This window comes from Salvelinus fontinalis, chromosome 1 (assembly GCF_029448725.1).
Source record: "Salvelinus fontinalis isolate EN_2023a chromosome 1, ASM2944872v1, whole genome shotgun sequence".
Lineage (NCBI taxonomy): Eukaryota > Metazoa > Chordata > Actinopteri > Salmoniformes > Salmonidae > Salvelinus > Salvelinus fontinalis.
This window is the reverse complement of record NC_074665.1, coordinates 4,034,604-4,052,665: the sequence shown is the minus strand read 5'-3', so window position 1 is coordinate 4,052,665 and position 18,062 is coordinate 4,034,604. Positions and strand designations below refer to the sequence as shown.

The 18,062-nt window shown below is 43.8% G+C and overlaps 1 protein-coding gene across 3 annotated transcripts in view; it reads right to left on the bottom strand.

Moving 5' to 3' along the window:
* Positions 1-18,062, bottom strand: part of srd5a2b (steroid-5-alpha-reductase, alpha polypeptide 2b) — a 134,897-nt gene that overhangs the window by 61,052 nt on the left and 55,783 nt on the right. The window contains exons 2-3 of one of the 3 annotated variants that reach the window (XM_055940252.1): positions 3,774-3,961; positions 3,335-3,671 (exon numbers count right to left, since the gene is read on the bottom strand). In XM_055940252.1, coding sequence (XP_055796227.1) covers positions 3,335-3,627 — 293 coding nt within the window. In that variant the 5' untranslated portion in view covers positions 3,628-3,671; positions 3,774-3,961. The remainder of the gene's footprint in view (positions 1-3,334; positions 3,672-3,773; positions 3,962-18,062) is intronic. The other 2 variants (XM_055940167.1, XM_055940335.1) reach the window with 2 other exon arrangements.

Sequence of the window (18,062 nt, the reverse complement as noted above, 5' to 3'; positions counted from 1 at the left end):
GAGGCTATATACAGGGTGTTACAGTACTAGTCAATGTGGAGGCTATATACGGGGGGTACCGGTACAGAGTCAATGTGGAGGCTATATACAGGGGGTACCGGTACAGAGTCAATGTGGAGGCTATATACAGCAGGTACCGGTACAGAGTCAATGTGGAGGCTATATACAGGAGGTACCGGTACAGAGTCAATGTGGAGGCTATATACAGGAGGTACCGGTACAGAGTCAATGTGGAGGCTATATACAGGAGGTACCGGTACAGAGTCAATGTGGAGGCTATATACAGGAGGTACCGGTACAGAATCAATGTGGAGGCTATATACAGGGGGTACCGGTACAGAATCAATGTGGAGGCTATATACAGGGGGTATCGGTACAGAATCAATGTGGAGGCTATATACAGGGGGTACCGGTACAGAATCAATGTGGAGGCTATATACAGGGTGTTACGGTACAGAGTCAATGTGGAGGCTATATACAGGGGGTACCGGTACAGAGTCAATGTGGAGGTTATATACAGGGTGTTACGGTACAGAGTCAATGTGGAGGCTATATACAGGGTGTTACGGTACAGAGTCAATGTGGAGGCTATATACAGGGTGTTACAGTACAGAGTCAATGTCAATGTGTGGGGGAACCGGTGTTGATGTAATTGAGGTAATATGTACATGTAGAGTTATTAAAGTGACTATGCACAGATAATAACAGAGACTAGTAGCGTTCTGGGGGGGGGGGGGGTATTCTGGGTAGCCATTTGATTAGCTGTTCAGGAGTCTTATGGCTTGGGGGTAGAAGCTGTTTAGAAGGTTCTTGGACCTAGACTTGGTGCTCCGGTACTATTTGCCGTGCGGTAGCAGAGAGAACAGTCTATGTTTAGGGTGGCTGGAGTCTTTGACAATTTTTAGGGCCTTCCTCTGACACCGCCTGGTATAGAGGTCCTGGATGGCAGGAAGCTTGGCCCCAGTGATGTACTGGGCCGTATGCACTACCCTCTGTAGTGCCTTGCGGTCAGTGGCCGAGCAGTTGCCATACCAGGCAGTGATGCAACCCGTCAGGATGCTCTCGATGGTGTAGCTGTAAAACCTTTGAGGATCTTAGGACCCATGCCAAATCTTTTCAGTCTCCTGAGGAGGAATAGGCTTTGTTGTGCCCTCTTCACAACTGTCTTGATGTGCTTGGACCATGTTAGTTTGTTGTTGATGTGGACACCAAGGAACTTGAAGCTCCTCTCAACCTGCTCCACTACAGTCTCTCTAGTAGTGATTCCGTTGTTTCAACTGGATCAACATGATTGTAAAACAAATTGTCTCTTGTCATAATACGGGCATAAGGAGTTCATTGTCAAATAAATGCCCCGCTTTAGCAAAAATCCTCATTAAAAATGTCAAAGCAGTTTATTCTTGTCAGTCACATCCATTGAATATGAGGTCAATTTCAGTGGAAAACCAAAGGAGTTTGTGTTAGAATTCACGAATTTAATAGTACCTCTTCGATATCTGTAATAAGTGCAATCCTATCCCAGTTGCATAAATAGTTCATGCAGGAATGCCTGCTCACAGAACTGCCCCGAAATTAGACCATGAACCAACGGGGCTCTTTGGGGATATTGGTGTCTCTAAATTCAAGTAAACTGCACAACGATCACTTAAATCATCAGGGAAAATACCAACGGCCGAGTATTTATGCCGGATTGATTTGATTGTTTGTTAGAATAACACCAATAAATGTTGACTTGGAGATGTCTTTTGGATTGAGTCTTGTGAGTCTTCCACATCACCAACAAACTAACATGGTCCAAGCACATCAAGACAGTCGTGAAGAGGGCACAACAAAAACCTATTCCTCCGCAGGAGACTGAAAAGATTTGGCATTTATACTTTTGAGTAAAATGTAGTATAATGCACAGTCCTCTTATGGCCTTGGAGTTTGGAGATAACCAATCCCAGTTTAAAATCGTCCATAAGGACCCATTTCATTCCCCCAACCAACGCATCAGTTCAGCCAGAGAATCCAGGGATTCTACTTGTGCAGATGGAAATCTGAGTTCACAGCTTTCGATAATTGCAGCTTCAATGCTAAAAACTCAAACTGTTTTGGTTTAGATTACGACCTCAGTAACCACATATCTGTCTTTAATATAGATGGCTATACTTCCCCCTTTACTTTGTCGGTCACATTGATAAACATTAGAACCATCCAAGCCGATAGACTGATTTAGAACAGATTTCTTAAGCCAGGTCTCAGACAGTACTAAGACATCTGGGTCAGCAGATGTCTTAATTTAAAGTTAGGGTTAGGCTAGGGGTTAGGGGTTAGAGTTAGGGGTTAGGCTAGGGTTAGGGGTTAGGGTTAGGGGTTAGGCTAGGGTTAGGGTTAGGGGTTATGGGTTAGGGTTAGGGTTAGGGGTTAGGGCTAGGGGTTAGGGTTAGGTGTTAGGGTTAGGGGTTAGGGTTTAGGGTTAGAGTTAGGCATTAGGGTTAGGGTTTAGGGTTAGTGGTTAGGGTTAGGCATTAGGGGTTCGGGTTAATGGTTAGGGTCAGGGTTAGGGTTAGGGTTTGAGTTTATTTTATTTTTACAGGGACAGAGCACATTAATCAACGTTTCAGTAAAAGTGCCGGTTTTAGCCAGCCGGCTAATTTTCAACCGCAGTCCCTGGGCAGTTTCTTAAAAACAATTACAATATAAACAATCATTGAGCAGTGAGCACACGCAGAGCAACATAGGACAAGCAAGACGCAGCATACAGACAGAGTAACATAGAACAAAAAGCAGTTAGGGGTTAGGGTTAATTTGCCACAGTCATTCAGTCTCTCTCTCTCTCTCTCTCTCTCTCTCTCTCTCTCTCTCTCTCTCTCTCTCTCTCTCTCAATTCAATTCAATTCAATTCAATTGACTTTATTGACATGGTAGGTTCGTTATTACTTACATTGTCAAAGTATACATATCGAAAAATAAAAATCAAATATATATGTATATGTATATATATACAAAATATATATATATTTATATATAAATAAATGTTGGGACCAACAGCAATAATAACAGTAGTAGTGGACATGGGATTACCATTAACAACAACAACAATATTAATCAGAACAACAATAAATTAAAGCAACAGTAGTAGACCAGTGTCAATATGACTTGAGAAGACATATGACCTGGTATGAAAGACAAAACAAAACTAAGCTAAATGGGAAATATTATCAATATTACTTTGCATTGCATCTCTCTCTCTCTCTCTCTCTCTCTCTCCCTCTCTCTCTCTCTCTCGCTCTCTCGCTCTCTCTCTCTCTCCCTCTACTACGCAGACAGTACAGGGCTGGCAGTACGGTACCTCTGGAAGTAGTGCAGACAAAAGGTCCCCAGTAGCAGGCTGGTCCCCAGGCTGGACCCCGTGTGGTTGGGTGTGGTAGTCATCATCATCAGGGGCACCAGGAGAGAGGGGAGTTCCTGGAGGAACCAGGCCAGTCTAGCAGGCATCATCCTGGGCATGGAGGAGGAGGAGGAGGACGGCCCCAAGTCCAGGTAGCGTCCGTAGGGGGCCTGGGTTAGACGCACCAGGTGGCTCACTCCCACCAGGAATAGCACACAGCTCAGGGTGTTGATCAGGTTGTCCCAACACTGCATCGTCAGGGTCAGAGCTCTGCCTTCGTCTCAGTGCCGACAAGGTCCTAAAAAAGACGAGTGGTTCGCACACAACAACAAAAAAAGTTTTTTTTTTTTTTTTTGTATTTCAAAAAAAAATTACACAGATGTGTCGGTGTGTTCGTCACCTCCTTCCGTGTGTCGGGGTTAACGAGGGTCACAGGCAGCGAGGCAGATCTATCTCCCTCTCTCAGGGTTAACCAGTCCAACTCCTCCCCAGAGGAACAGCACCACACCAGTCCTCTTTCTGCTTTACTGAAACACACCACAATACTTCCAGATCCTTCCTCTGTGTCTGTTGAGTTCTTGTCTGTGACTGGGACGAATCAGAACGAAGACGGTGTATGCAGGACACTGTGAAAGGTGTTTCATTTGGGGAGGGGGAAGTGATGTCATACAGTATCAGTCAAAAGCTTGGACACACCTACTCATTCAAGGGTTTTTCTTTATTTTTTTTTACTATTTTCTACATTGTAGAATAACAGTGAAGACATCAGAACTATGAAATAACACATATGGAATCATGTAGTAACCAAAAAAGTGTTGAACAAATAAAAATATATTTTATACTTAAGATTCATCAAATAGCCACCCTTTGCCTTGATGACAGCTTTGCACACTCTTGGCATTCTCTCAACCAGCTTCATGAGGTAGTCACCTGGAATGCATTTCAATTAACAGGTGTGCCATCTTAAAAGTTAATTTGTGGAATTTCTTTCCTTCTTAGTGCGTTTGAGTCAATCAGTTATGTTGTAACAAGGTAAGGGGGTATACAGACGATAACCCTATTTGGTAAAAGACCAAGTCCATATTATGACAAGAACAGCTCAAATAAGCAAAGAGAAATGACAGTCCATCATTACTTTAAGACATGAAGGTCAGTCAATCCGTAAAATTTTTAGAACTTTGAAAGTTTCTTCAAGTGCAGTCGCAAAAACCATCAAGCGCTATGATGTAGCTGGCTCTCATGAGAACCGCCACAGGAAAGGAAGACCCAGAGTTACCTCTGCTGCAGAGGAGAAGTTTATTAGAGTTAACTGCACCTCAGAAATTGCAGCCCAAACAAATGCTTCACAGAGTTCAAGTAACAGACGCATCTCAACATCAACTGTTCAGAGGAGACTGTGTGAATCAGGCCTTCATGGACGAATTGCTGCAAAGAAACCACTACTAAAGGACACCGATAAGAAGAAGAGACTTGCTTGGGCCAAGAAACACAAACAATGGACAAACAATGGTGGAAATTTGTCCTTTGGTCTGGAGTCCAAATTGGAGATTTTTGGAGTCTTTGTGAGATGCGGTGTGGGTGAACGGATGATCTCTGCATGTGTATTTCCCACCGTAAAGCATGGAGGACGAGGTGTGATGGTGTGGGGGAAATTTTCTGGTGACACTGTCTGTGATTTATTTAGAATGCAAGGTACACTTAACCAGCATGGTTACCACAGTATTATGCAGTGATATGCCATCCCATCTGGTTTTGGCTTAGTGGGACTATAATTTGTTTATCAACAGGACAATAACTCAACACACCTCCAGGCTGTGTAAGGGCTATTTTATCAAGAAGGAGCGTGATGGAGTGCTGCATCAGATGACCTGGCCTCCACAAACCCCCGACCTCAACCCAATTGAGATGGGTTGGGATGAGTCGGACCGCAGAGTGAAGGAAAAGCAGCCAACAAGTGCTCAGCATTAGTGGGAACTCCTTCAAGACAGTTGGAAAAGCATTCCAGGTGAAGCTGGTTGAGATAATGCCAAGAGTTTGCAAAGCTGTCATCAAGGCAAAGGATGGCTATTTGAAGAACCTCAAATATAAAATACATTTTGATTTGTTCAACAATTTTTGGTTACTACATGATTCCATATGTGCTATTTCAAAGTTTTGATGTCTTCACGATTATTCTACAATGTAAAACATAGTAAAAAAATAACGAAAAACCCTTGAATGAGTAGGTGTTCTAAAACTTTTGGTAGTGTATAGATCAGTTATGAGTATATAATATAAAACAATGTGAAAGTGTAGCTTTATTAAAGGGGCAGTGTAACGCCCTGGGCGTCGGGGGGTGTGAAATCAGACGCAGGAACAGCAGAGCTTCAATATGTTGTTTCTTTAATGCCCAACTGGCAAACAAAATGTCCAACAGGGACTTACTGGGTGTCATACACAACTGTCCCAAAACACGGGAGACAAACCCAGTCCACAATACATATGTCCACTCCCGAAATCCAAAGCCACAAATGAACAATCCCGCACAAAGAAGCGTACGGGCTGGCTGACTAATAAAGCCACACTAATTCCCAACTACCTGAACACAGGTGATAGAAATTAACACATAAGGAGGGGGAGGAAAAAGAGTCAGTGGCAGCTAGTAGGCCGGTGACGACGACCGCCGAGCGCCACCCGAACGGGAAGGAGAGCCTGCCTCGGTTGAAGTCGTGACAGGCAGTCTGCACGTTCTACATTCATTTTTGGTAGTAGGGTGCCATTTGGGACTCACTCAGAGTGATTGTCGTACAGAGCCCCTAATAAAACAAAACGATCCTTCCCCAATGGAGTTCCGTATTGACTGGGACAGACAGCTTTATGTATGTCGTGAAAACAGTGTTAATGTAGCTGACATCACAGTGCTTGCTTAGCCATTCCACTTCCTCCCTCTGCAGCTCACAGTAACACTAGATCCCGGGACCTCTGCCTCACAAACACAGGAGACCGCCCTCCTAAAACGTTCTAACCAGTTGCGGTACCGAAAAGGATTGGACTCGGCATTCTCTAAATGGGGTCAGCCTCTCTCAAACTATACCAATGTCCCTAAATGGGGTCAGTCTCTAACTCTGCCATCTTCTCTAAATGGGGTCAGCCTCTCTCTAACTATACCAATGTCCCTAAATGGGGTCAGTCTCTAACTATACCATCTTCTCTAAATGGGGTCAGCCTCTCTCTAACTCTACCATCTTCTCTAAATGGGGTCAGTCTCTCTCTAACTCTACCATCATCTCTAAATGGGGTCAGTCTCTCTCTAACTCTACCATCTTCTCTAAATGGGGTCAGCCTCTCTCTAACTCTACCATCTTCTCTAAATGGGGTCAGTCTCTCTATAACTCTACCATCTTCTCTAAATGGGGTCAGTCTCTCTCTAAATATACCATCTTCTCTAAATGGGGTCAGCCACTCTAACTATACCAATGTCTCTAAATGGGGTCAGTCTCTAACTATACCATCTTCTCTAAATGGGGTCAGTCTCTCTCTAACTCTAAAAGCCTCTCTAAATGGGGTCAGTCTCTCTCTAACTCTACCATCTTCTCTAAATGGGGTCAGTCTCTCTATAACTCTACCATCTTCTCTAAATGGGGTCAGTCTCTCTCTAAATATACCATCTTCTCTAAATGGGGTCAGCCACTCTAACTATACCAATGTCTCTAAATGGGGTCAGTCTCTAACTATACCATCTTCTCTAAATGGGGTCAGTCTCTCTCTAACTCTAAAAGCCTCTCTAAATGTGATCAGTCTATCTCTAACTCTACCATCATCTCTAAATGGGGTCAGCCTCTCTCTAACTCTACCAGCTTCTCTAAATGGGGTCTATACCATCTAACTCTACCATCTTCTCTAAATGGGGTCAGCTACTCTCTAACTCTACCAATGTCCCTAAATGGGGTCAGTCTCTAACTCTACCATCTTCTCTAAATGGGTTCAGTCTCTCTCTAACTCTAAAAGTCTCTCTAAATGGGGTCAGTCTCTCTCTAACTCTACCATCTTCTCTAAATGGGGTCAGCCTCTCTCTAACTCTACCATCTTCTCTAAATGGGGTCAGTCTCTCTCTAACTCTACCAGCTTCTCTAAATTGGGTCAGTCTCTCTCTAAATATACCATCTTCTCTAAATGGGGTCAGTCTCTCTCTCTAAATATACCATCTTCTCTAAATGGGGTCAGTCTCTCTCTAACTCTACCAGCTTCTCTAAATGGGGTCAGTCTCTCTCTAACTCTACCAACTTCTCTAAATGGGGTCAGACTAACTCTACCATCATCTCTAAATGGGGTCAGTCTCTCTCTAACTATACCAGACTCTCTAAATGGGGTCAGTCTCTCTCTAACTATACCAGACTCTCTAAATGGGGTCAGTCTCTCTCTAACTATACCAGACTCTCTAAATGGGGTCAGTCTCTCTCTAACTCTACCAATTTCTCTAAATGGGGTCAGTCTCTCTAACTCTACCAGCTTCTCTAAATGGGGTCAGTCTCTCTCTAACTCTACCAGCTTCTCTAAATGGGGTCAGTCTCTCTCTAACTCTACCGTCTTCTCTAAATTGGACAAGTCTCTCTCTAACCACACCAGCCTCCCTAAATGGGGTCAGTCGCTGTCTAACTCTACCATCTAAATGGGGTCAGTCTCTCTCTAACTCTACCAATTTCTCTAAATGGGGTCAGTCTCTCTCTAACTCTACCAACTTCTCTAAATGGGGTCAGACTAACTCTACCATCATCTCTAAATGGGGTCAGTCTCTCTCTAACTCTACCATCATCCCTAAATGGGGTCAGTCTCTCTCTAGCCATACCAGCCTCGCTAAATGGTGTCGGGTTTCTCTAAATATACCATCTTCTCTAAATGGGGTCAGTCTCTCTCTAACCCTACCAGCTTCTCCAAATGGGGTGAGTCTCTAACTCCACCAACTTCTCTAAATGGGGTCAGTCGCTCTCTAACTATACCAGACTGTCTAAATGGGGTCAGTCTCTCTCTAACTATACCATCAAAATGGGGTCAGTCTCTCTCTAACTCTACCATCTTCTCTAAATGGGATCAGTCTCTCTCTAACTATACCAGCTTCTCTAAATGGGGTAAGTCTCTCTCTAACTCTACCGTCTTCTCTAAATGGGATCAGTCTCTCTCTAAATATACCATCATCTCTAAATGGGGTAGGTCTATCTCTAACTATACCATCTTCTCTAAATTGGGTCAGTCTCTCTCTAACTCTACCATCTTCTCTAAATTGGGTCAGTCTTTCTTTAACTCAACCAGCTTCTCTAAATGGGGTCAGTCTCTCTAACTATACCAGCCTCCCTAAATGGGGTCAGTCTTTCTCTAAATATACCAGCTTCTCTAAATGGGGTCAGGTTCTCTCTAACTATACCAGCCTCTCTAAATATACCAGACTCTCTAAATGGGGTCAGGTTCTCTCTAACTATACCAGCCTCTCTAAATATACCAGACTCTCTAAATGGGGTCAGTCTCTCTCTAACTCTACCATCATCTCTAAATGGGGTCAGTCTCTCTCTAACTATACCAGACTCTCTAAATGGGGTCAGTCTCTCTCTAACTATACCAGACTGTCTAAATGGGGTCAGTCTCTCTCTAACTATACCAGACTGTCTAAATGGGGTCAGTCTCTCTCTAACTATACCATCTAAATGGGGTCAGTCTCTCTCTAACTATACCATCATCTCTAAATGGGGTCAGTCTCTCTCTAACTATACCAGACTCTCTAAATGGGGTCAGTCTCTCTCTAACTCTACCAATTTCTCTAAATGGGGTCAGTCTCTCTAACTCTACCAGCTTCTCTAAATAGGGTCAGTCTCTCTCTAACTCTACCATCATCTCTAAATGGGGTCAGTCTCTCTCTAACTATACCAGACTCTCTAAATGGGGTCAGTCTCTCTCTAACTATACCAGACTCTCTAAATGGGGTCAGTCTCTCTCTAACTATACCAGACTCTCTAAATGGGGTCAGTCTCTCTCTAACTCTACCAATTTCTCTAAATGGGGTCAGTCTCTCTAACTCTACCAGCTTCTCTAAATGGGGTCAGTCTCTCTCTAACTCTACCAGCTTCTCTAAATGGGGTCAGTCTCTCTCTAACTCTACCGTCTTCTCTAAATTGGACAAGTCTCTCTCTAACCACACCAGCCTCCCTAAATGGGGTCAGTCTCTCTCTAACTCTACCAATTTCTCTAAATGGGGTCAGTCTCTCTCTAACTCTACCAACTTCTCTAAATGGGGTCAGACTAACTCTACCATCATCTCTAAATGGGGTCAGTCTCTCTCTAACTCTACCATCATCCCTAAATGGGGTCAGTCTCTCTCTAGCCATACCAGCCTCGCTAAATGGTGTCGGGTTTCTCTAAATATACCATCTTCTCTAAATGGGGTCAGTCTCTCTCTAACCCTACCAGCTTCTCCAAATGGGGTGAGTCTCTAACTCCACCAACTTCTCTAAATGGGGTCAGTCTCTCTCTAACTATACCAGCATCTCTAAATGGGGTCAGTCTCTCTCTAACTATACCAGACTGTCTAAATGGGGTCAGTCTCTCTCTAACTATACCAGACTGTCTAAATGGGGTCAGTCTCTCTCTAACTATACCATCTAAATGGGGTCAGTCTCTCTCTAACTATACCATCATCTCTAAATGGGGTCAGTCTCTCTCTAACTATACCAGACTCTCTAAATGGGGTCAGTCTCTCTCTAACTCTACCAATTTCTCTAAATGGGGTCAGTCTCTCTAACTCTACCAGCTTCTCTAAATAGGGTCAGTCTCTCTCTAACTCTACCATCATCTCTAAATGGGGTCAGTCTCTCTCTAACTATACCAGACTCTCTAAATGGGGTCAGTCTCTCTCTAACTATACCAGACTCTCTAAATGGGGTCAGTCTCTCTCTAACTATACCAGACTCTCTAAATGGGGTCAGTCTCTCTCTAACTCTACCAATTTCTCTAAATGGGGTCAGTCTCTCTAACTCTACCAGCTTCTCTAAATGGGGTCAGTCTCTCTCTAACTCTACCAGCTTCTCTAAATGGGGTCAGTCTCTCTCTAACTCTACCGTCTTCTCTAAATTGGACAAGTCTCTCTCTAACCACACCAGCCTCCCTAAATGGGGTCAGTCTCTCTCTAACTCTACCAATTTCTCTAAATGGGGTCAGTCTCTCTCTAACTCTACCAACTTCTCTAAATGGGGTCAGACTAACTCTACCATCATCTCTAAATGGGGTCAGTCTCTCTCTAACTCTACCATCATCCCTAAATGGGGTCAGTCTCTCTCTAGCCATACCAGCCTCGCTAAATGGTGTCGGGTTTCTCTAAATATACCATCTTCTCTAAATGGGGTCAGTCTCTCTCTAACCCTACCAGCTTCTCCAAATGGGGTGAGTCTCTAACTCCACCAACTTCTCTAAATGGGGTCAGTCTCTCTCTAACTATACCAGCATCTCTAAATGGGGTCAGTCTCTCTCTAACTATACCAGACTGTCTAAATGGGGTCAGTCTCTCTCTAACTATACCAGACTGTCTAAATGGGGTCAGTCTCTCTCTAACTATACCATCTAAATGGGGTCAGTCTCTCTCTAACTATACCATCATCTCTAAATGGGGTCAGTCTCTCTCTAACTATACCAGACTCTCTAAATGGGGTCAGTCTCTCTCTAACTCTACCAATTTCTCTAAATGGGGTCAGTCTCTCTAACTCTACCAGCTTCTCTAAATAGGGTCAGTCTCTCTCTAACTCTACCATCATCTCTAAATGGGGTCAGTCTCTCTCTAACTATACCAGACTCTCTAAATGGGGTCAGTCTCTCTCTAACTATACCAGACTCTCTAAATGGGGTCAGTCTCTCTCTAACTATACCAGACTCTCTAAATGGGGTCAGTCTCTCTCTAACTCTACCAATTTCTCTAAATGGGGTCAGTCTCTCTAACTCTACCAGCTTCTCTAAATGGGGTCAGTCTCTCTCTAACTCTACCAGCTTCTCTAAATGGGGTCAGTCTCTCTCTAACTCTACCGTCTTCTCTAAATTGGACAAGTCTCTCTCTAACCACACCAGCCTCCCTAAATGGGGTCAGTCTCTCTCTAACTCTACCAATTTCTCTAAATGGGGTCAGTCTCTCTCTAACTCTACCAACTTCTCTAAATGGGGTCAGACTAACTCTACCATCATCTCTAAATGGGGTCAGTCTCTCTCTAACTCTACCATCATCCCTAAATGGGGTCAGTCTCTCTCTAGCCATACCAGCCTCGCTAAATGGTGTCGGGTTTCTCTAAATATACCATCTTCTCTAAATGGGGTCAGTCTCTCTCTAACCCTACCAGCTTCTCCAAATGGGGTGAGTCTCTAACTCCACCAACTTCTCTAAATGGGGTCAGTCGCTCTCTAACTATACCAGACTGTCTAAATGGGGTCAGTCTCTCTCTAACTATACCATCAAAATGGGGTCAGTCTCTCTCTAACTATACCAGACTGTCTAAATGGGGTCAGTCTCTCTCTAACTATACCATCAAAATGGGGTCAGTCTCTCTCTAACTATACCAGACTGTCTAAATGGGGTCAGTCTCTCTCTAACTATACCAGACTGTCTAAATGGGGTCAGTCTCTCTCTAACTATACCATCTAAATGGGGTCAGTCTCTCTCTAACTATACCATCATCTCTAAATGGGGTCAGTCTCTTTCTAACTATACCAGACTCTCTAAATGGGGTCAGTCTCTCTCTAACTCTACCAATTTCTCTAAATGGGGTCAGTCTCTCTAACTCTACCAGCTTCTCTAAATAGGGTCAGTCTCTCTCTAACTCTACCATCATCTCTAAATGGGGTCAGTCTCTCTCTAACTATACCAGACTCTCTAAATGGGGTCAGTCTCTCTCTAACTATACCAGACTCTCTAAATGGGGTCAGTCTCTCTCTAACTATACCAGACTCTCTAAATGGGGTCAGTCTCTCTCTAACTCTACCAATTTCTCTAAATGGGGTCAGTCTCTCTAACTCTACCAGCTTCTCTAAATGGGGTCAGTCTCTCTCTAACTCTACCAGCTTCTCTAAATGGGGTCAGTCTCTCTCTAACTCTACCGTCTTCTCTAAATTGGACAAGTCTCTCTCTAACCACACCAGCCTCCCTAAATGGGGTCAGTCTCTCTCTAACTCTACCAATTTCTCTAAATGGGGTCAGTCTCTCTCTAACTCTACCAACTTCTCTAAATGGGGTCAGACTAACTCTACCATCATCTCTAAATGGGGTCAGTCTCTCTCTAACTCTACCATCATCCCTAAATGGGGTCAGTCTCTCTCTAGCCATACCAGCCTCGCTAAATGGTGTCGGGTTTCTCTAAATATACCATCTTCTCTAAATGGGGTCAGTCTCTCTCTAACCCTACCAGCTTCTCCAAATGGGGTGAGTCTCTAACTCCACCAACTTCTCTAAATGGGGTCAGTCTCTCTCTAACTATACCAGCATCTCTAAATGGGGTCAGTCTCTCTCTAACTATACCAGACTGTCTAAATGGGGTCAGTCTCTCTCTAACTATACCAGACTGTCTAAATGGGGTCAGTCTCTCTCTAACTATACCATCTAAATGGGGTCAGTCTCTCTCTAACTATACCATCATCTCTAAATGGGGTCAGTCTCTCTCTAACTATACCAGACTCTCTAAATGGGGTCAGTCTCTCTCTAACTCTACCAATTTCTCTAAATGGGGTCAGTCTCTCTAACTCTACCAGCTTCTCTAAATAGGGTCAGTCTCTCTCTAACTCTACCATCATCTCTAAATGGGGTCAGTCTCTCTCTAACTATACCAGACTCTCTAAATGGGGTCAGTCTCTCTCTAACTATACCAGACTCTCTAAATGGGGTCAGTCTCTCTCTAACTATACCAGACTCTCTAAATGGGGTCAGTCTCTCTCTAACTCTACCAATTTCTCTAAATGGGGTCAGTCTCTCTAACTCTACCAGCTTCTCTAAATGGGGTCAGTCTCTCTCTAACTCTACCAGCTTCTCTAAATGGGGTCAGTCTCTCTCTAACTCTACCGTCTTCTCTAAATTGGACAAGTCTCTCTCTAACCACACCAGCCTCCCTAAATGGGGTCAGTCTCTCTCTAACTCTACCAATTTCTCTAAATGGGGTCAGTCTCTCTCTAACTCTACCAACTTCTCTAAATGGGGTCAGACTAACTCTACCATCATCTCTAAATGGGGTCAGTCTCTCTCTAACTCTACCATCATCCCTAAATGGGGTCAGTCTCTCTCTAACCATACCAGCCTCGCTAAATGGTGTCGGGTTTCTCTAAATATACCATCTTCTCTAAATGGGGTCAGTCTCTCTCTAACCCTACCAGCTTCTCCAAATGGGGTGAGTCTCTAACTCCACCAACTTCTCTAAATGGGGTCAGTCGCTCTCTAACTATACCAGACTGTCTAAATGGGGTCAGTCTCTCTCTAACTATACCATCAAAATGGGGTCAGTCTCTCTCTAACTATACCAGACTGTCTAAATGGGGTCAGTCTCTATCTAACTATACCATCAAAATGGGGTCAGTCTCTCTCTAACTATACCAGACTGTCGAAATGGGGTCAGTCTCTCTCTAACTATACCATCAAAATGGGGTCAGTCTCTCTCTAACTATACCAGACTGTCTAAATGGGTTAAGCCTCTCTCTAGCCATACCAGCCTCCCTAAATGGGGTCAGTCTCTCTAAATATACCATCTTCTCTAAATGGGGTCAGTCTCTCTCTAACCTACCAGCTTCTCTAAATGGGGTCAGTCTCTCTCTAACCCTACCAGCTTCTCTAAATGGGGTCAGTCTCTCTCTAACTATACCAGACTCTCTAAATGGGGTCAGTCTCTCTCTAAATGGGTTCAGTCTCTCTCTAACTCAACCAGCTTCTCTAAATGGGGTCAGTCTCTCTCTAACCCTACCATCTTCTCTAAATGGGGTCAGTCTCTAACTCTAACATCATCTCTAAATGGGGTCAGTCTCTCTCTAACTATACCATCTAAATGGGTAAGTCTCTCTCTAACTCTACCAGACTGTCTAAATGGGGTCAGTCTCTCTCTAACTATACCAGACTCTCTAAGTTGGGTCAGTCTCTCTCTAACTATACCATCTAAATGGGGTCAGTCTCTCTCTAACTCTACCATCTTCTCTAAATGGGGTCAGTCTCTCTCTAACCATACCAGCCTCCCTAAATGGGGTCAGTCTCTCTCTAACTATACCAGACTGTCTAAATGCGATCAGTCTCTCTCTAACTATACCATATAAATCGGGTCAGTCTCTCTCTAACTCTACCAGCTTCTCTAAATGGGGTCAGTCTCTCTCTAACTCTACCATCTTCTCTAAATGGGGTCAGTCTCTCTCTAACCATACCAGCCTCCCTAAATTGGGACAGTCTCTCTAACTATACCAACTTCTCTAAATGGGGTCAGTCTCTCTATAACTATACCAACTTCTCTAAATGGGGTCAGTCTCTCTATAACCATACCAGCCTCCCTAAATGGGGTCAGTCTCTCTAAATATACCATCTTCTCTAAATGGGGTCAGACTCTCTCTAACTCTACCATCTTCTCTAAATGGGGTCAGTCTCTCTCTAACTCTACCATCTTCTCTAAATGGGATCAGTCTCTCTCTAACTATACCAGCTTCTCTAAATGGGGTAAGTCTCTCTCTAACTCTACCGTCTTCTCTAAATGGGATCAGTCTCTCTCTAAATATACCATCATCTCTAAATGGGGTAAGTCTATCTCTAACTATACCATCTTCTCTAAATTGTGTCAGTCTCTCTCTAACTCTACCATCTTCTCTAAATTGGGTCAGTCTCTCTTTAACTCAACCAGCTTCTCTAAATGGGGTCAGTCTCTCTAACTATACCAGCCTCCCTAAATGGGGTCAGTCTCTCTCTAAATATACCAGCTTCTCTAAATGGGGTCAGGTTCTCTCTAACTATACCAGCCTCTCTAAATATACCAGACTCTCTAAATGGGGTCAGTCTCTCTCTAACTCTACCATCATCTCTAAATGGGGTCAGTCTCTCTCTAACTATACCAGACTCTCTAAATGGGGTCAGTCTCTCTCTAACTCTACCAGCTTCTATAAATGGGGTCAGTCTCTCTCTAACTATACCAGCATCTCTAAATGGGGTCAGTCTCTCTCTAACTATACCAGACTGTCTAAATGGGGTCAGTCTCTCTCTAACTATACCAGACTGTCTAAATGGGGTCAGTCTCTCTCTAACTATACCATCTAAATGGGGTCAGTCTCTCTCTAACTATACCATCATCTCTAAATGGGGTCAGTCTCTCTCTAACTATACCAAACTCTCTAAATGGGGTCAGTCTCTCTCTAAATCTACCAATTTCTCTAAATGGGGTCAGTCTCTCTAACTCTACCAGCTTCTCTAAATGGGGTCAGTCTCTCTCTAACTCTACCATCATCTCTAAATGGGGTCAGTCTCTCTCTAACTATACCAGAATCTCTAAATGGGGTCAGTCTCTCTCTAACTATACCAGACTCTCTAAATGGGGTCAGTCTCTCTCTAACTATACCAGACTCTCTAAATGGGGTCAGTCTCTCTCTAACTCTATCAATTTCTCTAAATGGGGTCAGTCTCTCTAACTCTACCAGCTTCTCTAAATGGGGTCAGTCTCTCTCTAACTCTACCAGCTTCTCTAAATGGGGTCAGTCTCTCTCTAACTCTACCGTCTTCTCTAAATTGGACAAGTCTCTCTCTAACCATACCAGCCTCCCTAAATGGGGTCAGTCGCTGTCTAACTCTACCATCTAAATGGGGTCAGTCTCTCTCTAACTCTACCAATTTCTCTAAATGGGGTCAGTCTCTCTCTAACTATACCAGACTCTCTAAATGGGGTCAGACTAACTCTACCATCATCTCTAAATGGGGTCAGTCTCTCTCTAACTCTACCAACTTCTCTAAATGGGGTCAGACTAACTCTACCATCATCTCTAAATGGGGTCAGTCTCTCTCTAACTCTACCATCATCCCTAAATGGGGTCAGTCTCTCTCTAGCCATACCAGCCTCGCTAAATGGTGTCGGGTTTCTCTAAATATACCATCTTCTCTAAATGGGGTCAGTCTCTCTCTAACCCTACCAGCTTCTCCAAATGGGGTGAGTCTCTAACTCCACCAACTTCTCTAAATGGGGTCAGTCGCTCTCTAACTATACCAGACTGTCTAAATGGGGTCAGTCTCTCTCTAACTATACCATCAAAATGGGGTCAGTCTCTCTCTAACTATACCAGACTGTCTAAATGGGGTCAGTCTCTCTCTAACTATACCATCAAAATGGGGTCAGTCTCTCTCTAACTATACCAGACTGTCTAAATGGGGTCAGTCTCTCTCTAACTATACCAGACTGTCTAAATGGGGTCAGTCTCTCTCTAACTATACCATCTAAATGGGGTCAGTCTCTCTCTAACTATACCATCATCTCTAAATGGGGTCAGTCTCTCTCTAACTATACCAGACTCTCTAAATGGGGTCAGTCTCTCTCTAACTCTACCAATTTCTCTAAATGGGGTCAGTCTCTCTAACTCTACCAGCTTCTCTAAATAGGGTCAGTCTCTCTCTAACTCTACCATCATCTCTAAATGGGGTCAGTCTCTCTCTAACTATACCAGACTCTCTAAATGGGGTCAGTCTCTCTCTAACTATACCAGACTCTCTAAATGGGGTCAGTCTCTCTCTAACTATACCAGACTCTCTAAATGGGGTCAGTCTCTCTCTAACTCTACCAATTTCTCTAAATGGGGTCAGTCTCTCTAACTCTACCAGCTTCTCTAAATGGGGTCAGTCTCTCTCTAACTCTACCAGCTTCTCTAAATGGGGTCAGTCTCTCTCTAACTCTACCGTCTTCTCTAAATTGGACAAGTCTCTCTCTAACCACACCAGCCTCCCTAAATGGGGTCAGTCTCTCTCTAACTCTACCAATTTCTCTAAATGGGGTCAGTCTCTCTCTAACTCTACCAACTTCTCTAAATGGGGTCAGACTAACTCTACCATCATCTCTAAATGGGGTCAGTCTCTCTCTAACTCTACCATCATCCCTAAATGGGGTCAGTCTCTCTCTAGCCATACCAGCCTCGCTAAATGGTGTCGGGTTTCTCTAAATATACCATCTTCTCTAAATGGGGTCAGTCTCTCTCTAACCCTACCAGCTTCTCCAAATGGGGTGAGTCTCTAACTCCACCAACTTCTCTAAATGGGGTCAGTCTCTCTCTAACTATACCAGCATCTCTAAATGGGGTCAGTCTCTCTCTAACTATACCAGACTGTCTAAATGGGGTCAGTCTCTCTCTAACTATACCAGACTGTCTAAATGGGGTCAGTCTCTCTCTAACTATACCATCTAAATTGGGTCAGTCTCTCTCTAACTATACCATCATCTCTAAATGGGGTCAGTCTCTCTCTAACTATACCAGACTCTCTAAATGGGGTCAGTCTCTCTCTAACTCTACCAATTTCTCTAAATGGGGTCAGTCTCTCTAACTCTACCAGCTTCTCTAAATAGGGTCAGTCTCTCTCTAACTCTACCATCATCTCTAAATGGGGTCAGTCTCTCTCTAACTATACCAGACTCTCTAAATGGGGTCAGTCTCTCTCTAACTATACCAGACTCTCTAAATGGGGTCAGTCTCTCTCTAACTATAC